This window comes from Panthera uncia, chromosome A2 (assembly GCF_023721935.1).
Source record: "Panthera uncia isolate 11264 chromosome A2, Puncia_PCG_1.0, whole genome shotgun sequence".
In the NCBI taxonomy this organism is placed as follows: Eukaryota; Metazoa; Chordata; class Mammalia; order Carnivora; family Felidae; genus Panthera; species Panthera uncia.
This window is the reverse complement of record NC_064816.1, coordinates 11,485,613-11,507,916: the sequence shown is the minus strand read 5'-3', so window position 1 is coordinate 11,507,916 and position 22,304 is coordinate 11,485,613. Positions and strand designations below refer to the sequence as shown.

Genomic DNA, 22,304 nt, shown 5'->3' with positions numbered 1-22,304 from the left:
ACCTGAGCTGAAATCAAGAGTTGGACGCTCAACCGACTGCCCCACCCAAGGCGCCCAGGAGTTTTTCCTTTTTTATTGGAAAAGTTTTTATACCTTTACTGAGATAGAATTGACATACAATAAACTGAGCATATTTAAAGCATAGAGTTTGATAAGTTGTAATACGCATATAGACCTGCGAAGCCATCACTACAGTCAGGATTGTTAAGATTCCCATTGCCTAGTTTCTGCCTGCTTCTTCCCCCTTCCTTCCACCTTCGCCTTCTAGTCCTCGTCTCCCCAAGCACCCATTGATCAGCCTGTTACTCTAAGTTAATTTGCCTTTTCTAAAATTTTATTTAAATGGACTCATAGAGTGTGTGTTCTTTTTTTTTAAAAAAAGTTTATTTATTTTGAGAGAGAAATAGAACTCAAGAGTGTGAACAGGGGAGGGGCAGAGAGAGAGAGAGAGAGGGAGAGAGAGAATCCCAAGCAGGCTCCGCTCCGCACTGTCAGCGCAGAGCCTGATGTGGGGCTCGACCCCACAAACTGTGAGATCGTGACCTGAGCCGAAGTCAAGAGTTGGGTGCTTAACTGACTGAGCCACCCAGGCGCCCCTCGTCCACTCAGCTTTTGATGGACGTTTGTTTGTTGTTTCCAGTTTGGGGCTATTACGAAGCCGCTATGAATGTTGGTGTGCATGTCTTTGTAGGGACATGTACATATTTTCATTGCTCCCGGGCAAGTACCTGAGTAGAACAGCTGGGTTATATGACAAGTGACCACACCATTTTTGAAGAAACTGCCACTGCCTTCCAAAGTGGCCACGCCATTTTACGCTCCCGCCATTTTACACTCCCACCTGTGGAATATGAGCGTTCCTTTTGCTCCACACATCCTCGCCAGTACTTAGTATGGGCAGTCTTTTATATATATATATAAATTTATTAAAAAAAAATTTTTTTAACGTTTATTTATTTTTGAGACAGAGAGAGACAGAGCATGAATGGGGGAGGGTCAGAGAGAAGGAGACACAGAATCTGAAGCAGGCTCCAGGCTCTGAGCTGTCAGCACAGAGCCTGACATGGGGCTCGAACTCACGGACTGCGAGATCATGACCTGAGCCGAAGTCGGCCGCTTAACCGACTGAGCCACCCAGGCACCCCTATATATATAAATTTAAATGTTTATTTATATTTGATAGAAAGGGACAGTGTGCGACTTGGGGGGGTGGGGCAGAGACAGAGACAGAATCCGAAGCAGCCTCCAGGCTTCGAGCTGTCAGCACAGAGCCTGACGTAGGGCTCGAACTCACAAGCCACGAGATCAAGACCTGAGCCGAAGTCTGACGCTTAACCAACTGAGCCACCCAGGCGCCCCGGGCAGTGTTTTTAATTTAACCATCCTAGAGAATGCGAACTGGGTATCTTCCCACACATTTCCTGGATGGCTAAGGATGTTGAGCATCTTTTCATGTGCTTTCTGTGTGTGTGTGTGTGTGTGTGTGTGTGTGTGTGTGTGTGTGCTATCTGTCTATCCTCAACGTCAAAGTGTCCATTCAAATCCTTTGCTCATTTTTCATCAGGCTATTTATTGACTTTTGAGAATTCTTTATATATTCTGGATATAATCCCGTTATCAGATGTGTGATTCCCAAGTTGTGCTCTTAACAAGGTCCTGCACATGGGGTGCCTGGGTGGCTCAGTCAGTTAAGCATCTGACTTCGGCTCAGGTCATGATCTCGTGGTTTGTGAGTTCGAGCCCCGCATCGGGTTCTGTGCTGACAGCTCGGAACCTGGAGCCTGCTTCAGATTCTGTGTCTCTCCATCTCTCAGCCCCTCCCCTGCTCATGCTCTGTGTCTCTCTGTCTCTCAATAATAAATAAACGTTAAAAAAAAATAAAACAAAAAAACAAGGTCCTGTACAGACTGAGCTGCAAACCCCAATCACCCAATAATCCTCCCATCTGCCTACAAAGGGCAGTGATAATCATCACCCTCTTTGCCCCCAAAAGGCAAACTGGCTTGGAGAGGGGGAGGCCCTGTGACCTATTGGTGACACAGTAAATATTTGAACTCCAAACCCCAGACTTCACCCACAGGCTCCATCCCGATTTGGGACTGCCGTGAGCCTCATCTTCTTGGAAACGCCGAATGTCTCTAAGGATACAGAACCCCCCTGTGTCCTGAGGCCTAAAGAGCAGGAATGAATCAGACAAGGCAAGAGACAAGGGTTCTTTCACAACCGATTTATTTGCTGAACCTTCATGCCGAGCCTTGACAAACATGCAAGAGGATGAATTCGGAGCTTCAGGACCCACCCAGCTCCCTCCCAGGTGTCACAGGATCAAGGCACTTTCCCAACAGCCGGGCAACATCCGGGACCCTGCTGACCCCGCCCTGATCTTGACGCAGCTGTAGGCTGAGTACCCACGTGCAGAGGACAGCTCTAAGCGGGCCCAGTCTGGGCCAAAACCCCACCTGAGACTGGCCACACCTCATCTACCCACCCCTGCTTGGATGTCCTGGTAACACAGGTTGAGATGAAGGAGGCCGGGGGCAGGGGGTGGGGGCTCAGCTATCGTTCCCCTCACTCACCCTGAAGCATGTCCCGGGCCCGCCCAGCGGCAGCAAGATGCCCAGCACAGAGCAAGCCGACTCCTCTGATTGGCTGAATGAGCAGTGGAGGACGCAGGCATGAGGGAGGCCTGACGCTTCTAGGGCCCAACAGCAGGTGCTCGGAGCCCCTTCACAGAGCTGGATCTTGGGACCCCTGCCCGGCCAACTGCATTTCTTTGGTTTAGCACCAGCCTGAAGCCAAAGATCAGAACGAGCCTCCCCCACCCTCCAAGCTCTCCAGGCTGGCCTAGGTGTGTCTACCGAAGGCCCCCTTTGTGCCAGATAACTTGTGGGGTTCTCCGATCCACAAACACAAATCATCTAAAATGCAAAGCCGCTCTCAAGCATGGTGAACATCCGTCAAGGCCTCCCCTCCTGACTGCGTGGTGCTTAAGAGTTTATAAGGCTGGTTCACATCCAGGCACACACCAACACTTCCATAAGGAGGAGGGCTGGGGGTCCCCACCGTACAGGTGGGGAACGGACGGCTTGGAGGAGGCAACTTGCCCGGTGCCTTCCAGGAGGGGTGGGCAAGAAGAGACGTGGAAGGTCATAGCAGCCGCCTCCCAGCGGGTACTTAGGAAATGGCCATCAAATTCGTGACTCTCACCCTGACCTGAAATTCTTTCGGGGTCAAGATGTAGTTTTAGAGAGGAAATGATGGAGCAAGAATATACTGCTAGAGTTTCCGGCTGGAGCCACTGCCAGGATTCTGTGGGCCTCCCCGCCGAATCAAGCTGGGTAGCTATGGTGGCCTGGCAGAAAGAGAGGGACCCCTCCATTCCCACAAATGCCCCTCAGCCCCATATCTCATTTAACGCCCCCCGCCCCCATCAGCCCTGGAGGGTGGGCTGATGGCCCCAGTTTGTAGACTGGGACGTCAAGGCCCGGAGAGGGGAAAGCTGAGCCCAGGAGGCGCCCACACCAACTCTGAGGGTCCTGGGTCTGGATCTTCTCCCCGGCACCCCACAAGGCCTCTGGGCCACCCACTAATCTGCCTTCTTGGTTTTCTTCTTCCTGGAGCCCTCGCTCAGCTCCTCCTTGGACTTAGCAGGCAGGGCTGAGTGCGGGGAGCCGGGCCCGCCGCCGCCGTGGGACCCGCCGTGGGACCCACCATGGTTGTTGTGGTAATGGTCATCCCCCCAGGCAGCCCCAAACAGCACAGGGCAGATGTAACCCTCCAGAACATCAAAAGGGGAGCCATGAGAGTGAGTGGCCGTCAGGAACACCTGAGGTGGGATGGCAGAAGGGCAGGGAGACAGCGAGAGAGACAGAGGGAAACCGAGGCAGAAAGCAAAGTGGGGGGATGGGAGAGGGAAGAGGGGAGAGAAGGTCAGCCAGGTTAAGGTCAGAGGTAGCCCAGACCCCCCCCCTCCCCACTCTGGCTTTATGCACCCCCGGGAGGGTGACCAACTGTCCCAGGTTTCCCGGGATATGGAACTTCCGGTGTTGAAACCCAGATAGCATCGGGCACACGGAGACAGGTGATCTCCCCCCTTGCCTCCCACCTCGGCTCAGAGAGGAACAGTGCTTGGCCTGAGGTTGCTCACTGCCTTCCCCTTTTCAGTGGCCTATGGGTCCCCTCCCCGCCAGCCAGCCAGCAGCCACGCTCCCCAGACGCATGGGGAAGGCTATGTGGTCCCTGAAGACACCCCCTGGGTGAGTCAACCCCAACTCAAGGCCTCAGGATCAGACCAGCACCATTCCTGGCCTAGCCTGGGTCCCCTGTATCCTGACTGTGCTTTCCCTGGGTCTCATCCGTCAGCTCTCCACTGCCAAGGCACAAGCTCCCCTCCCCCCCACCCCCCGATTCTCCAAATGGACTTCGTACACTCCTGCCCCACTCTTAAGCTGGGCCCTCTGCCCAGAAGGCCTTATTCTTCTCACCCAGTCCCCTACCTGCTGGACACTCTTCTTATCAGACCTTCTTCCCACGCACGGACCTCCTGGCACCCGCTTCCCCAGCCCCCTGCCTTAGGGCTGTCCTTTCTGGGACACAAGACTACAAGCCCGAGCTCCCAGCCTGGAAGGTGCGGGCTGGGGTGGGTCAGGGCAGCAAGACTTACCTTACAGGACACCATGAACACGGTGAAGATGAAGGTAAGGCTGGCTTTGGACACGGGGAGCCAGCGGGTCTGCTGCAGGGTGAAGAGTATGGCTCCATACAGGCTGGCCTTTGTGGGGCTGGAGGGGGCAGCCTCAGTTACCGCGAGGTGCCAGCCATGCAGCCCAGGCCTTTTTACCTCTGGCCCCGACCCCGCCTGCCCACTGCCGGCCCCAGCTCACATCCCAGCTTCTCCTGAGCGTGAGGTGGGAAGGGGCCTGCATGGCACGGATACGGTGGTGTCTCCCTGCACAGTAAAGGGTTAACAGGGCCCGGAGAGGTTCTTCTTTCTTAACTTCCTTACGGGATAGGTTTTCAAGACAGACCTGTGACTTCCGGTCCTGATGTCTGTTGTGCACTGCCGTCCTTAATGATGATAATTCTGCCTGGTATTTCCAAAGCACTCGCCCGCCAGGGACCGGTGCTGCGGAATCTATCCGTGTGGTTCCTGGGGGCCCCTCACCCTCAGCTGATGAGGCGGAAAAGGCATCCAAGGGGGGAAACCACCTGCCCACTTGGTTGCAGACAACACAGCTAGCCGTCTGGGTCCCCATTTCCTTGTCGGTGGCCCGAGGGTGGGAATACACTTTCGGGGGGGGGGGGTGAAATGAGCGAATTCTCTCTTCCGAGGTGTGAAATGGGAAGTAATTGTCATGGGCGTATGGGCAAGCCTTTTAATTTTGTCATATTTAAATTTTTTTTAAATGTTTATTTATTTTTGAGAGAGAGAGAGAGACAGAATGCGAGTGGGTTAGGGGCAGAGAGAGGGGGAGACGCAGAATCCGAAGCAGGCTCTGGGCTCCGAGCTGTCAGCACAGAGCCCGACTCAAGGCTCGAACTCACGAGCTGTGAGATCATGACCTGAGCCGAAGTCAGACGTCAACCGACTGAGCCACCCAGGCGCCCCTAATTTTGTCATATTTTAAATGGCCATGGTTTTTATTTGTTGTCGATTGGGAGAAAATTGAACTAGCCCAAACCAGTTAGGTCTTTTAAAAATGTATAGGTTACAGGGGCCCCTGGCTGGCTCAGTTGGTGGGATGTGTGACTCTTGATCTTGGGGTTGTGAGCTCGAGCTCTGCGTTGGGTGTAGAGATGCCTTAAAAACAAAATCTTAAAAAAAAAAGCAATGTATGGGCTACATGCAGCATGAGGCCCTACGCAGAGTCCTGGATGCAGCTGGCTCTGCCCACCTCATCCCGGCCACACTCCCCATCCACGCTCTGTGCCATACACTCTCCACCAATGCTCTGTACTCCTCACTCCCCATCCATACTCTGTGCCCTGACCCCCCAGAGCTGGGCAGAATCATTTCTCTTTTCTCACTTGACAGGTGGCAGAGGTGCTGGCCTCTGTCCAGAGGTTCCTCCTTTGCGAGAAAACTCCTACTCACTCTTCACAACCCGAGTCAAGTATCTCATCTCCCTGCAGCTCTGCCTGCCCCTCCCCCCCGGGCAGAGCCCTGGTTCCCCGTTTCTGGGTCCCCCAGCCTTGACCTCTGGAAGCTTCTGGAAGACAGAATCAGTGGCTGAGGCTTCCAAGTCACCGGGATTATCCAACCCAGGGTCAGGCCCAAGAGGCACCTGTACATACAGGAAGGATGAGGGGCGGAAATGGGGTACTCACAAGGACATGTGCAGGATCTCATTGGTCTCCGGCTTCCAGACCCCTCGGAGCAGCTGCTCAAATTTGGACATGAGGGCGACACCAGAGCCTACGAAGACAGGGTGCCCCTGAATGAGCCTGCCACCTCCAGCTCCCCCATTCTTCTCAGCTGAATTCCCAAGGAAGCAGCTTCTCCAGAGGGACACTGAGCCTGGGGGGTCTGTTCATCAGTTGCAGCAGGGAAACTGAGGCTCAGAGAGGGTCACATGGCATATTCGGAGCAAAACTAGCATGAAGGAATTGAGGTCATATCCCATCTGCAAGGTATGTCTCAGACAAATCTGGGTTGTCTGCCCTGATGCCCTTAGGGAGTCCTGGATCCTGAGCTGTGCATAAAGCTTCCAGAAGCCTCCCCATCCCAGTCTCTCTCCTCCTCAGGGCTCTGAACTCTCAATCTTTCTTAAGCCACTTGCCCTCCAGGAGACATGCTGTAACTCTAGGGAATTTGTTCTGTAGTATAGGCTTCCTGGAGAGTAAATAAGGAGACCCATAGGCAGACATAAATGATTATCATTCTAGGAGAATCTTTCCATTTACCCCAAATGTATTGGTTAAAGAGGTTGGACTCCTAGAGCTACTCCAGGAGTAGCTATGCTAATTGAGGTGCCTAGTATGTACCACTGGACCAGGGGTTCATATGTGGAGTGATTTTGCCCCTAAGGAGGCATTTGGAAATGTCTGGAAACACTTTTGGTTGTTGCAACTGGGGAGGGGGCTGCTACTGGTCAGCAAAGGCCAGGAATGCTGCTCAACATCCTATAAAGCACAAGACAGCCTCCACCTCAGAGCATGATCCGGCCCCATGTGTCAATGGTGTGGAGTATGCTGGAGCTCAGTGGAGGGTGAGTCTAGGCCCCAATATTTTCGCAGTACACACTTTGGTATTAGGGAGCAGGGATGAGGTGTCCAGTGGTGTTAGCACCTGCTTGAGCCTTCTTTCCCTGTCTTCCTTTTACCCCTTGGTCCACCTCTCCAACTATTATTGTCAAATTGTCTACTTCTCCTTTAACTTCTCTCAGTTCGTGCTTTATATATTTTGGTGTTTTTAGGTGCATACATGTTTGTAATTGTTACATCTTCCTCGTGGATCGACCCGTCATTATAAAGTACCCCTCTTTATTTTTAGTAGCATTTTTGTTTGTTTGTTTTAAAGTCTGTCTTGGTCTACCTCCTAGCATAGCTAGAGGAGAGGGGAAAGGAGGCCTTCAGAGTAGTTAAGAATGTGGACGGTGAATTCAGAGGACCTAGAGACAGACCTCGCGGCACACCCTTAGCTGTGTGACCGCGGGCAAGTGATTTCATTTCCTTCCTCAGTGAAAGGGGATGACATTAGACTTCTAAAGCAGGGTCTTAAGGATCAAATGGGGTAAGATGCACAAAGGGCTCAACTCAAACCTGTCCTGGGTCATAAAGTCTTCACTGGGCATCCATGAACATGGACAGGAAACCGAACCACATCTTTTTCATGCCCCTCACTGAAACACAACCTTTCCTTCCATCGTGAAGGGAGGTAGTGAGCTGAGCAGGATTTGCAAGTCTGTGACTCCATCACCAACAGAATCCACAGATTTATTTCCTTTTCACGTTCCCGTGGTTGTAGATGGTTTCATAATATCGTTTGTGCTGGACAGCACTTCAAAAGGTTGATAATTCCCTATTTGCTAACGAATGGTCTGTTATTGAGTGCCTCAGTAGAGATGTATAAAATGACTATGCCATACTAAAACTTTGTTTGATGCCTATTTTGAAATAACGGGCCTCTTTTATCATCATATATATTTCATTTTATGCACTTAAAAACATAAAAGGCTTTCCTGGGCTCAAAAAGGGCCATGGTCCACAAAGGTTAAGAACCCCTATAGTTACAGGGGTGTGATTTCTTCTCCAGGAAGCATTTGGCAACATCTGGAGACACTTCTGGTTGTTACGCTGGCGGGTGCTACTGACTTCTGGTGGGGGGAGGCCAGGGATGCTGCTCTATATGTTACAACGCACGGGACAGCACCGCCCCCCCCAGAGGGTGATCTGGCACCAAATATCAGAAGTGTTGCAGCTGAGAAAACGTGCTTGAGAGACAGCCGTCACTGTCTCATTGTCCTGTTAATCGTTGACAGCTAAATTCTGGAAGAATTTTCCCATTTACTCTAAAGGTGTTGGCTAAAGACTCCCGCAACAGTCCTGACACCCCTCGGCCTGGGCCAATATCTATGCCGACCTGGGTGCCCGACATGTAGCACACTGAGCAGGGGTGATTTTTCCATCGTTATCATGGTCCTGTTTACCTTTGACCCAGCCGGTGGCAATCATGACGAACCACCCATGGTGGTAGTGGTGGTGGGCGTGATGGATGCCCACGGCGATCTTTCGGACTCTGACTACCTCCTTCATGGCCACAAATATAAGTTTCACAGGTAAGAAGCAGACACACTTGTAAAAGAGGTCCAGGGGGCAGAAGAAAATCAAGTACCTTTGGGGAGAGAATGAGGAGCGTCAGGGGGAGACAGACTGTGGGGGGTCTCTAGGAGGTTGGGTCCAGACCTCCCCTCCCCCCCAACTTGTTGGGCTCGGGACAGAGCTGGGCAGCAGAGAGCAGTGTAGTTCAGGCCCACGGTGGAGATTGTGCTGATGGGTCCTATTTCCCCCAACCTCCCGCCTCCCACCTCCCAGGTGGCTGGGTCACCCCTGCCCCTGGCTCTGCTCTCCCACACCCCACCAGCTTGACAGTGCTTACCAGACGGCCGAGGCCAGTAGGACGCTGGAATTGTTGCTGAAGTAGTCGATCAGGGGCTCCCCGAGGAGCAGATCCGCCAAGATGTAACTCCCAAAGCAGTGCAGCATGGCGCACAGCCAGGACGCCAAGGGATGGCGCCGGGACAGCTCGACTGCTCCTGGGCGCGGTGGGGGGGAAGGGGCCATCACTGGGGTGCCAAGAGCATGCTTTGTCCCCATGCCCTCTGGTCAGCTTATCCTAATTCAGCTGCCTTTGCAGAGCGCCCGCCCAGTGCCTTGCAGCTCGCCCATTTCAGAGGAAGAACCCAGGCTCAGGGAGGCGGGACACATGCCTGAGGTCACACAGAGGAAAGGCAGAGCTGGGTCGGGCCTCTCTCCTCTGTGCTCAGAGAGGTGGCAATGATTGGTAATGCCAGCTCCCAGTTAGCAGGCAGCTCCAGGTCGCAGACACCGGGTTCACATCTACGTGAAGGACTTCTTCAATCGTCGTTGATACCCACCGCCAAGTGATCACTCTCATTATCCCCACAAAGAGAGGGAGGCGTGGAGATAGAGCCAAGTGCAGATGGGAACACTTCAATAGGGCTGCTGCTGCCTCGGGCTGATGCCAAGATCCCTACAGGCTCACGCCCGGCCTCTCGGTCTCTCCCCCTTTTTAAATTTTTATTATTGCGGTAAAATATACACGAAATGTACCACTTTCACCATTTTTTAAGTGCACAGCTCAGGGGCGTTAGGCACATTCCCACTGTTGGTGCAGCCATCATCACCATCCATCTCCAGGACTTTTTCATCGTCCCCAACTGAAACTCTGTCCCCCTTAAACACTTAACTCCCCGTTCTCTCCCTTCAGCCCCTGGCGTCCACCATTCTACTTTCGGTCTCTGTGAATTTGACCCCTCTAGGGACCCCATGCAGGTGGGATCACACAGTATCTGTCCTTTCGTAGTCCGGCTTATTTTCCTTAGCGTGATGTCCTCAAGGCACGCTCGTGTTGGAGCGCTGCTAGTGTTAGAATTCCTTCTTTTTTAAGGTTGAAAAATATCCCATTGAATGGTTAGACCACATTTTGTTTCTTCAACTCATCCATCGATGGACGTCTGAGCCATTCCCACCTTTTGGCTCTTGTGAATAATGCCGTGAAGAACACGGCATGTACAAATATCTATCTGAGTTCCTGGTTTCGACTCTCGCGGTGACATATCCAGGAGTGGAATTGATGGGTCATATGGTAATTCTATATTAACATTTTTTTTAAGTTTTAAATATTTACTTATTTATTTATTTTGAGAGAGAGAGAGAGAGTAGGGGAGGGCCAGAGAGAGAGAGAGGGAGAGAGAAAATCCCAGGCAGGCTCCGCACTGCCAGCACTGAGCCCAGCATGGGACTCGAACTTACGAACCACGAGTCCATGACCTGAGACAGAATCAAGAGTCAGACGCCCAACGGACTGAGCCACCCAGGCGCCCTATGCTTAATTTTTTGAGGAACTGCCATATTGTTTCCCACAACCGCTGCACGATTTCACATTCCCACCAACAGGGCATGAGGGTTCCACCTTCTCCACATCCTCGCCAACACTTGTTATTTTCTGTTATGAGCTAGTGGCCCGGAAGAAATAAAGACACACAAGCAGAAGGGGCCAAGCACAAATGCCACCTCCTCTGGGAAGGCTTCCTGGCTCTGCTGAGTCGGTCACTCCTGCCTCTGGGCTCCCACAACCTTGTGGACTTCATCCTACCATGGGTCTTGGTATTCTACTTAATTGGTTTTTTTTTAATTTTTATTTTAATGTTTATTTATTTTTGAAGGAGAGAGAGACAGCATGTGAGCGGGGGAGGAGCAGAGAGAGAGAGAGAGAGAGAGACAGAATCGGATGCAGGTTCCAGGCTCCGAGCTGTCAGCACAGAGCCTGACGCGAGGCTCGAACTCACAGACCGCGAGATCATGACCTGAGCCGAAGTCGGACGCTCAACCGACGGAGCCACCCAGGCGCCCCAACTTAATTGTGAACACCGACGGGAAGTAGATGAGAGGTTGCCTCGGGCTAGAGGGAATGGGGGAGAATGGAGAGTGACAGTTAAAGGATAGAGGTTTCTTTCGGAGGGGATGGTCGCACAATTCTGTGAATATACTAAAAACCAATGAACGGGATGCTTTAAGTGGGTGAATTGGGTAGTATATGAATTAGAGCCCAATAAAGCTGTTATAAAATAAACAACAACGGAAAAAATGTAACTTATTTCGGTTTCTGTAACGGAGGATACACACTCCTAAATGATACTAAATTGAGTCTTCCTATGAACCCAAGGCAACAACAACAACAACAACAACAACAACGAAGGATGGTTCTGCTTAGCAGAGAGGAACAGGAATCCTCTCCCTCAAGAAGATGGCTCAGTGCATCGGCCTGCAACTTTACAAATCAGACAGCAGCGCCCCACCCCAGAGCATCTCGGTTGGCCAGTCTGGGGTGTGGCTGGGCTTACGGATTTTTTGATGCTTCTGGGTGATTCTTATGGGCAGCAATGTTGAACATCACACGGCGACAGAGGAATGAGCTGGCTGATGTCCCGATGTCCTGCAGCCCTGATAAGCCAAGATCTTCTATCCGTGGCTAGGAGGATAGGCTCCCAAGAACAATGGTTTCCAAACTGTGTTCCTAGGAACCCTGAGGATTTGCAGGAGAGACCAAATGGGAACATTCTGGGTCCTTCACCCCATGTCCACCAGAGCATACCTGCATTTACTGCTTCATCTCAGTGTTCAAGACAAGCCTTTGTTTTGTTTTGTTTTGTTTTGTTTTAAAGCTATCTCTGTGCTGGGGGCACCTGGCTGGCTCAGTTGGAAAACCATGAGACTCTTGATCTCGGGGTTGTGAGTTAGAGCCCCACATCGGGTATAGAGATTGCGTAAAAATAAAACCTTTGGGGTGCCTGGGGGGCTCAGTTAAGTGTCCGACTCTTGATTTCAGCTCAGGACATGATCTCACAGTTCATCATTTCCAGCCCTGCATATGGCTCTGTGCTGACAGTGTGGAACCTGTTTGGCATTCTCTCTGTCTCTCCCTCTCTACCCCTTCCCCATTTGCATGCTTTCTCTCTGTCTCAGAATAAATAAATAAACTAAAAAAAAAAAAAAAAAAAGAACTTTAGAAAAAAAAAAGCGTATGTCAATATTGCCGAATAAAGTCAGTAGCTGGTGTTCATGGGATTGTACCAGTGTCAATTTCCTGGTTGGAGTAATGAGCTACCAGTATATAAGACGATCTCATTGGGGGAAGCTGGGGGAAGGGGACTTGGGAACTCTTCACACGACTTTTGCCACTTCTTACGAGTTTGTAACTTTTTAAAAAATGTGTTTAATTCCCACATTGAAATAGAGGGCAAAGGTCTAGTTCTTAAAAAGTAAGTTTATAAAAACTATCTAGGGGAATAGGATTAATGCCTCTGAATCAAATCCTTACACTTTGTATTACGTAAAGTCTTTAGAATCTTTATAAACAGGTTCTATCATTATGTCAAATTATTTTGTTTGTTTTAAGTAATCTCTATGCCCAATGTGGGGCTCGAACTCACAGCCCCGAGATCAAGAGTTGTATGCTCTACTGACTGAGCCAGCCAGGTGTCCCCTATCTTCATGTTAACATCGTCATAATCTTCTGTAGCCACACCCCAGAGTTGCAACCTGGTGTTTCCTGCTGTGACAACTATCGATTTCTTCCCTCCCCCACCAGTTTCATTTTCCAGAGAATGCTTTTAGGATTAAGCCGTAAGGCACAGACACTTAGCTCTCATGGCCAGAGCAGGTACCAAAGACTCCCCTTAAATGACTTACTTGAATCCAGTGACAACTCCACTCAACGTGGATGTGAAATGACAAGGTTACATGTGATCTGTTAATCAAAAGACTAATCAAAATAAATGATCCCAGGTTTGGCTTGTTGTTGTTGTTTTTTTTTAAGGTTACTTTGTTTCTAGAAATTGGATGCCTCTTGTCTCTAAGTTGTCAAATCTGAATGCACATGCACTACGTCTGAAGCTATTGACATCAATACCTATGCATACGGTCGATACACTCAAAACATTGATTTGGTCTTAGTCCTTCGTTGAATACGGGGACCTCATCAGTCTTACCTGCTGCTGCCCCCCGCCCCCGCCACCACCGTGCGTGGCACTGTGCCTGACACATAGTAGCTGCCCAATAAATAGTTGTGAGAGAATGAACTCCTGCCCTCACAGAGCTTACATTCTTGCAAATGCGGGCAGAACAGCTCGTAGGCATTGAGGTTGGGTTTGCGCACTTTGGGATGGACCGTATGAAAACCTCCCCTGCTCCATCTATTTGCGGAGTTACTATTTTGTCCCAGGCAACTGTAAGCCTTGACTCTATCCTGGAGAGCTTTTAATCACGCATAACAGAGGGATCAATATCCCCACTTGCAGCGAGTTATATGGGGGACCAGTATCCCCCTGCCCACAATTCATGTCCGCCGGAACCTCAGAATGTGACCTTATTTGGAATAGGGTCAGTGTAGGGTTTTCATTCCAAGAAACATGAAGTCCAATCCCTTCTGCAGAAGGAGCTGCCTTCTTAGCTTGGCCAACTTTATAGAAAAGTGGGGGGGGGGGGGTGGCTAGGAGTACGTGCCCCTGCTCCAGAGGGGAAAAAAGCCCCAGTTTCCCTCCATACACACAGTTGGGAGAATCTATAGGCAACACCACCTTGGAGGCAGTTTGGCAACACTGAGGAAATCTGAGGCTGTGCGTTGCCCGTGTCTCAGCAATACTGCTCCTCACGGCTGACTCAAAAGAAACTAGCAAAGGAGACCGGGGTGGGGGTCAGGGGGAGGATTCCACCGCCACACTGTTATAGGACAAAAGTACTTATCTCTTAGTGAGGGGTGGAGACTCACACAAAATGGGTTACCACAGAGCCTCTGTTTAAAAGTGAACTAGATCGGGGCGCCTGGGGGGGCTCAGTCGGTCAAGCGTCTGACTTCGGCTCAGGTCACCGTCTCAAGGGTCCCTGAGTTCAGGACCTGCATCGGCTCTGTGCTGACAGCTCAGAGCCCGGAGCCTGCTTCCGATTCTGTGTCTCCCTCTCTCTCTGCCTCTCCCCTGCTCGTGCTCAGTCTCTCTCTCAAAAATAAAGATTAAAAAAATTTTTTAGTAAAAAATAAATAAGTAAAAGTGAATTAGATCTATAGCCCTGGGAACAAAATCCCTTCTGGTTGAGAACCACCACTCTAGATAAATCCACGTGGATAAATCCCGTACGGTTATAACTGAGTAAAAACGTTAGGTTGCAAAAGGATACATTTATGTATATGTTAAGTATATATTTGAAACAACATACTCCATGTAGTTTAGAGACACATACACGGCAGAGAAGGTGTAAATACAGGCGTGGGAACAATACGAGCCAATTTTAGGGTGGCGGTCACATCTAGAGAAGGAGGGACGGGAAAGGGACAGGGTTGGCTGGGTCTCTATTTATTTATTAAAAAAATCATCTGAGGGGCACCTGGGTGGCTCTTTCGGTGGAGCGTCCGACTTCTGCTCAGTCCATGATCTCATGATTCGTGGGTTCGAGCCCCGCATCGGGCTCACGGCTGTCAGCGTGGAGCCGGCTTCGGATACTCTGTCCCCCTAGCTCTCTGCCCCTCCCCCACAGTGCTCTCTATCTCAAAAATAAATGAGCATAGAAAAAAAAAGTATTTAAAAAATAATAATAAAAATAAAAAATATCTGAAGCAAATCTATGTTCACATCCGTTAAATCTGTGTAGAGGGAAGAGCGGTATCTGTGATATTTATTCTATGTGTATGAAATCTTTAATCACCAAAATGGGTGAAAACAAGAGTCTCCTGGAAAGCTGATAAGCAGGAGGGCTATGGGGTACTCATCCGCCTTATCACACTGGGGTCCACACTCTGTACTGAGCCCCCTCGCTACCTGTCCCCTCTCTGATGGCCATGACCAGAGGGCCAGGAACCAGGGAAGTCTTGGGTGGGCAGGGGGATCCTGTTCCTCCAGGAACAGGAGGTCTTGGGTGGGCAGTGGGGCGCCAGGCTACATCCTATCTGCAAGAACCCAACAAAAATTTCCGGAAGGCTCTTAAAAAATCATGTTCACAGCAGCACTGTTCACAACTGCCAGAGGGTAGAAACAACCCAAGTGTCCACCAATAGATGAATGGATAAACAGAATGTGATCGAGCCACACAATGAAATGTGATTCAGCCTTAAAGAGAAGTGAAGTCCTACAACGTGAACAAATCTTGAAGACGTGCTAAGTGAGAGAAGCCAGACACAAAAGGTCACATGGTGTATGATGTCATCTATAGGAAATGTCCAGAAAAGGCAAATCCATAGAAACAGACAGCAGGTTACTGGTTGCCAAGGGCTGGGGGCTGGGGGGAAGAGGGAAACGGGGAGTGACTCTCCATGGATATGTGGCTTCCTTTTGGGGTGAGGAAAGTGTTCTGAACTTAAATATTCCATATAGGTGGAATCATATCACATAGCCCTTTACCTCTGGCTTTCACTGAGTGCAATATTTTCAAGGGTAATATTCGTCTTTCTCTGCTGTGAGGTATTCCATGATAGGAACAGATCACAAGGTATTTATCCATTCTCTTTTTTTATTAAAAAATTGTTTTTTAATGTTTGTTTACTTATGAAAAAGAGAGAGAGCACAAGTGGGGGAGGGACAGAGAGAGAGGGAGACACAGAATCGGAAGCAGGCTCCAGGTTCTGAGCTGTCAGCACAGAGCCCGATGCGGGGCTCGAACACATAAGCCATGTGATCATGACCTGAGCCGAAGTCAGATGCTTAACCGACTGAGCCACCCAGGCACCCTGTCTATTCTCTTGTACAAACTACATTTTATAATCAGGAAACCTGCCTGATAAAAGTTGTTTGAGAGGAAGTCCTAAACACACTCCCCTTTCTCTTTGGTCCCCCCCACCAACTAACCAGGTGACCTTGGACAGACCATTTTTGCTCTGTGTCTGGCTCCTTCTATCAGGTGTGAACCCCAATCCCCTCTTTGCCCAGCTCCTAACAAGGGCTGGCATCAAATTTTCCCTCCTCACCCTGGGATTACAAGCCCAGAGTGCATCTTCTCCCCGCCCTCAGGGTCGTCCTAAGTCTTAGCATTTACAAAGGTCCTATAGTATGAAGCAGAATGTTCTTTCCTCTTCTTTGGGGCGTCTATTTAAAATGTGGCCAGCTGAGAGTTAATCCTTCGGAGCAACTGGTGGGTCCCGCAGGAGCCGGGTCAGGTGAGGCATCCATGTTTTGCAGAAATGGATACCTCTGCATCTAAAAATAACCCTGAGGGGTTGAATTCTTTCCAGGGTCATTCTTGTGCCCTCTGGGACCATCCCAGGGACTGAGGCCAGGGAGTGGGGGAAGGGGCTTTTGTGGGAGTAAAGCAGGCTCCCGTGGGTGACTCCTGGTAGAAAAGTCACAGGCCCACGTTGGCCTCGGGCAAATAACTGCCTCCCACTAGCCTCCGCTTCCTCTGCTTTCAAAAGAAGAGAGAGCACCCCCTCCTCAAGTTGTGATGATTCAATGCGACGTGCACGATTATCAACACGCTTCTCAGTGCTATCAACCTTAGTGATCTCAGGAGGAGTCTCCCCATTGCCACAGACGAGAAGACCGAGGCTGATGGGGGATGGGCCTGCCCTGAAGATCCACAGCAAGGTGGTGGCCGAGAACCTTCTCCCGGGGGCTCTTTCCCTTTGCCAGACTCCTTCCTGGCTTCTCTTGCTGGGTTTTGGGGCGGCATCAGGATCCAGGAGAATGTGGGTTGCAATCCCAGGTTTGCCACCAAAGCGTTCCCCTCTCGCTGGGTGAGCCCAGGCTAGTCACTCCTCTCCTCGGGCCTCAGCTGGTGTATTTGTGTATAACGGGTGGTGCTGGCTAGAGTGACCAACCACTCCGGGATGGCCCGGGACCGAGGACCTCCTGGGACATGGGACTTCTGATGCTTGTCTTAATTGAACCTGGGCGAGGTGGTCACCCCGGTGCTCTTACTCATTTCAAAGGGCGCCAGTGAGGACAAAAAGAAATTATTGCTTAGTGCTTAGCAATTATGCAAGAGTTATTCCTGGAACTGGATCTGAAATGGAAAGTACCTGTGGGTGGAAATTTTAGCTGATGGATTTATAAAAATCGGCTCTGCCTGCGGAGGGAGGAGGAAGCTCCCCTCAGGTTCCTCATTCTGGCCTGGGGTGGGCAGCACAACATTCCCTCTCTGGGGGTCAGTGTCCCGTCTGTGGATGGCAGGGAAGCACTAGAAGGTTCCACGGGGTGCTCTCAGCTCTGCCGTGGCTCTGTGCTATTTAGTCTGAGGTCTAAACATAAGAGATGTATTTACAGAGACTCTCAGTGACTTTAGGGCAAGTCTTCCCCTGAGCCTTCGAGTTCAGCCACCTGCCTTGGTTTCTTTCCCTGTGAGAGACAGCGGCCCTCTGCCCTGGAAAAACTTACAGTTTGTGCCAGAGGTCCCAAAACAGGGGTCGAGGAGCCGTCTCTTTAGCCCCACAGCATTTTAGAAAATGTTCAAACTGCAACAAAGACATCTTTCAGTAGGTGAATAATGACACTGCGGTGCACACACACCATGGGATCTTACTCGGCGATAAACAGGAATGAGCTCTCAAGCCACGAAAACACATGGAAGAGGCTTAAATGCATGTTGCTATAGGGGAAAGAAGCCAGTCTGAAATGGCTATACACTGCACGATCCGAATTCTATGACAGTCTGCAGAAGGCAAAACCATGGAGACAGTAAAAAGATCAGTGGTTGCCAGGGGCTTGGGGGAGGGGGCAGGATGATTACGTGGGGCTTGGCGGATTTTTAGGTTAGTGAAACTATCTCTATACTATAATGGTGGATATGCGTTAGGCATGTGTCAAAATCCACAACATGTACAACACAAAGTAACCCTAATGTAAACTATAGACCGTCGTTGATAAGATGTACAGTGATGATAATAACGATGTGGATAAATGAGGTTGGTTTGTTGATTGTAACAAATGTATCCCTCTGTGCAGAATGTTGTTGGTGGCGGAGGTCAGAGAGTAGATGGAAACTGTACTTTCAGCTTCATTTTGCTGTGGATCTAAAACTGTTCTAGAGGGGCGCCTGGGTGGCTCAGTAGGTTAAGCGTCCGACTTAGGTTCAGGTCATGATCTCACGGTCTGTGAGTTCGAGCCCTGTGTCGGGCTCTGTGCTGACTGCTCAGAGCCTGGAGCCTGTTTCAGATTCTGTGTCTCCCTCTCTCTCTGACCCTCCCCCATTCATGCTCTGTCTCTCTCTGTCTCAAAAATAAATAAACGTTAAAAAAAATTTTTTTAAATAAAACTGTTCTAGAAAAAAGTCTATTGGTCTGGAAGGTTCTTTGGATAGGTCAAGGCTTAAAGTATCCAGGACTGTCATTCATTCATCATTCAATCGTTCGGTCATGCAGCCAACATCCACTGCTTCCTCTTCTCTTCCCGTAGAGAGCTGGGGGTCCTGGAGGTGAGAGACCTGGTCCCCCTGCCCCTACTGAGAAGCTCCAGGTCTAATAAGGAGATCCTGCCTCTTTTAACCCATCACTTTTTAAATATTATGTAGATTTTGATTCAGCAGGTCTGGGGTGAGGGGGAGTGGTGCCTGGCATTCTGCATTTCTTAACCAGCTCCCAGGGGACATAGATGCTGTTCACCTGAGGACCACACTCTGAGCTTTGTCCTCATTCAGGCTTCTCATGAAAGCCTGACCTGAAAAATGCCTGCCTCCCAGGAAACACATCCTCCCACGGCCTTACAAATGATGGTAACTACCTCTCACAAGTGCCTTAGACCCTACTACTGACAAAGGTCTCAATAGATTTTCACAACAGCCAGGCAGAAGAGTCCGGGATTACGTTCCAATGAGCCTATTTCATAGATGAGTGAGCTGAAGAAGCTCTCGGAGGCGCAGTAACCAGCCCGGTGTTTCCTCAGTGGTAGAGGCAGAACTGACTCCTAATTCAGAGATTTTTTTTTTTTCCTAAAAGCCAGCTTGGCTGTCGGCTTCACGGGTGTGCTACCTGTGCAACTGCCCAGGACCCTGTGCTCAGAGGGGCCTCCCATTCAGTTTAGTGTTCTGCTGTCACTGTCTTGAGATTCTTAAGTTCTAAATGAGGGGCCCCGACAATTCTACAGCTGGTTCTGCAATCAGCACACAGATACTGAGAAGAAAGCTTTATAGAGGCTTGGCAGAAACACCAAACTGGAGGGCTAACAGCTAAGTCCAAGTCCAACACCTCCCTTTTCTAAGGGGAAGCAATCGTAGTGATTTCCGGGGTCAGGCAGACCTGGGTTTGAATCCCAAGGTTGTCATCTACCAGCCCTGGGACCACAGGCTCATTGCATTATGTAAATTACCTTAGTCACTATTTCCTATTTCCCCAGTTACAAATGGGGATATTCTGATTCGGTTTATCTGGGGGTGGAGATGAGATGGGGCCTTAAGAGGCCCCAGGAGCCTCTGATAAGCGGCTAGGGTTCAGAACCACTGAACCTTCCCAACCTTCAGGAACCTTCAGGCTCTAGTGTCTCTAGTTCAGATGATTCACTGTGTGACTGGCAGAAACATCTCGATCCCTCTTGCAAGCTCCTGGCCAGCCTGAAGACCTCTTTCTTCCAGATGCTTGTGTCTTACGTTGCTAACGGGGTTCCTGCCCTCCATGGTTTTAGATAGCCCAAGGTGTGCTAGGTTCCATACTTGCCCAGGGGCCTGGCCTGAGCCACCAAAAATTCGTCCTGGACAGGAAATACAGCTCTGTGTTCACGCTAAGACAATACAAAGCTTATTTTGCTTTGCAAAGTAACTGGTCTCCAGAAAAGCTTTTAAAGAATAGGCTTTAGCTTGTGGGTGGACAAAAATAAAATGGAATAAAAACAGTTGGCAAGCAGACTATGATCCCATTTGCATAAAATCATGTTTCTACATCTCTACAGGGTTATAAATGCATAGAAGAGAGGTCTGGAAGGGTCGACAACACATTAACTGTAATTATCTCTTTCTCCTTTGCATTTCTCAGCTTGATTTTTAAATATACAGAAGCATCTATTTTTATCATCTGAAAAAAAAAAAAAAAAGCTATTTCTATTCTGCCAGAAAAATATAGGAGTGATTTCATCTAAGTGGGAGAAAGTTTCGGGATGATTGATTCCTTTTCTAAGGCTAAATTCTCAACTCCCTTTCCTTTGCTGGCGTGCTATAATAGTTATAACACCGGGAGATGAACAAGAAACATTGGGTGAGCCTTGTATAAAAATAGAACACATTCTAAGGAGGCTATTTACCATCACTTAACAAATGTTTTCAAAAGACCCAAGAAGCAGAGTCTTTCTTCTCTCCTGCGATTCTCCACGGGGGTCTGGAGCTGGCGGGGGTAGCTAACCCCGAATCACCCTGCCCTAGGGCCGGTTCTGCTCAGTCAGTGGAAGGATAGGAGCCAGGGCTGAAAGAATTCCTGCCGGGAGAGGAGACCCAGCTTCGCCCGGCCGGAGGAGGAGGGGAGATTGCCCGAGGGCCGCAGCGGAGAGGGGGCGCCGGTGTCACTTTCTCAGAACCGGATTACTGCCCCCAGCACGGCCGGCCCTTATATAGACACTCAGCAGCCGCTCGGGCTCCGCGCGCCAAGGGCAAGAGGGGAGGTCAAGGCTGCGGCCGGCCAGGACATCTGGACTGGCCCGCAGCGCCGACCCCCGCCTGCGCCCTCACCAAGACCTACGCCGCTTGCGCAAGTTCTTAGGACTATGCCAGGATCCCTGACCTGCTCTCCCAGCCCCCTCCCAAGCACCTGTTCCCCCTCCTCTGAACAATCACGTTCCTCTTCTGCCCTTCAGCCCGTATCTGCTTCCCCTCCCCCAGCCTCACAATCCCGGGGGCTTCTCTCCTTGCTCTCCCTCTTGTCTCCCCCCCCCCCTTCCGCCCACCCCATGTGGAAGAACCGCATGATCCCGGCACCTGCTGCTCCCCGGAACCAGTCCTTCGGACTGTCCCCCCAGGATCTAGGGCATCCCCCGCCTCGGACCCGCAGGTTTACCCCCGCCCCCCGCCCCCTCCCCGCGATGCCAGCCCCCGCGGGCTCCTGGCCCTGGCTCACCTGGCTCATACTTGAGGTAGAGAATGGAGACGATGAAGTAGCTGAGGTCGAAGACCGGGAAGAGCGGCACCCGCGAGAAGCTGAGCGCCAGCTCGCCTAGGCTCAGCGCCGAGAGCAGCTCCATGGCGCCCGCCGGGTCCCACCCCAGCCCCCGGCCCAGTAAGTCCCGCAGCCCGCGGCCCGGCAACTGCGCCCCCGCCGCTGGACCCGCCCCCGCCCGCCAGGCGCCGCCTCCAACCCGGCCCCCGCGGGAGAGGAGGGACGGCCCCAGGCCCCGGGGCGGGTGGTGGGGCCGTTCTGTCCCTTGAAGCCTAGTCGGGTGTCCGCTACTCCGTCCCTCGGGCCATCGCGACCCCATTCAGCCCAGCGAGGCGGGGTGCAGGGGTCCCTGTGGTGTGCGTTGGACAGGGTAGCCGTCCCTGGCGGGGGGGGGGGGGGGTCCTTCCCGCGCGGAGCCCACCCAGGCGGGACGGATCAGTTAGGACCCTGTCCCGGTGGGACTCGATTAGGATCCATGTCCTCTTTGGAGCCTTTGGATCGGGACCAGCACCCTCTGTGGGGCCCGACCAGTTGTGAACCCCATCTTCCCGTATCCCAGAGGGTCAAGACCCCAATTGTCTGTGGAGCTGTCATGACCCTAATCCTCTATGGGGCTCTGTAAGTTACGATCTCCATTCCTCACGGGGATCCCTGTTCTCCGAAGGGACAGCTCTGTTGGGACCTCCTCCCTCCCCCCCACTCCCCTGTAGCGCCAGCCTAGTGGGGATCCCCGCCTTCCACTGGGGCCCAGGAGGAAGCCCCCCCCCCCCGCCCCGCCCCGGGCATCGGTGCCTAGAGCCCACTGCATCAGGACCCATTCGCCTGTGCATCTCAGTGGTCAGAAGGCCCGGTTTCTCCAGAAGCCGCATCGGAGACCCCAGCCCAGAAAATAAAGCTACTGCACTAATTTTCCTGCGCGCTGGGGGCCTCACTCCAGCGCGGCACCCCTCCAGTGCGTAACCTAATACTGCAGGTGACGTCACACCATCGCCCCGCCCTCTCCTCAATA

At 51.2% G+C, this 22,304-nt stretch overlaps 1 protein-coding gene and 1 long non-coding RNA gene across 2 annotated transcripts; one reads left to right on the top strand and one right to left on the bottom strand.

The window, feature by feature from the left end:
• Nucleotides 1-1,217: 1,217 nt before the first annotated feature.
• On the bottom strand, nucleotides 1,218-22,058 carry TMEM38A (transmembrane protein 38A). The gene is made up of 6 exons (XM_049640149.1): nucleotides 21,257-22,058; nucleotides 9,098-9,254; nucleotides 8,649-8,833; nucleotides 6,328-6,415; nucleotides 4,664-4,781; nucleotides 1,218-3,826 (listed from the first exon to the last, which is right to left on the bottom strand). Exons 1-6 carry the CDS (start codon nucleotides 21,612-21,614, stop codon nucleotides 3,587-3,589), a joined length of 1,146 nt encoding a protein of 381 aa, XP_049496106.1. The 5' UTR covers nucleotides 21,615-22,058; the 3' UTR covers nucleotides 1,218-3,586.
• On the top strand, nucleotides 9,270-11,511 carry LOC125929188 (uncharacterized). Its single transcript, XR_007459819.1, has 2 exons — nucleotides 9,270-10,327; nucleotides 10,908-11,511. It is a non-coding gene; the product is annotated as an uncharacterized LOC125929188 (long non-coding RNA).
• Nucleotides 22,059-22,304: the final 246 nt, after the last annotated feature.

Coding starts and splice junctions, on each gene's coding strand:
- TMEM38A (XM_049640149.1), bottom strand. CDS start 21,614: ATGGGGTCGCGATGGCCCGAGGGACGGAGTAGCGGACACCCGACTAGG. Junction 9,255..21,256: donor CTACCTCAAGTATGAGCCAG/GTGAGCCAGGGC, acceptor CACCGCGCCCAG/GAGCAGTCGAGCTGTCCCGG. Junction 8,834..9,097: donor CTACTGGCCTCGGCCGTCTG/GTAAGCACTGTC, acceptor CTCTCCCCAAAG/GTACTTGATTTTCTTCTGCC.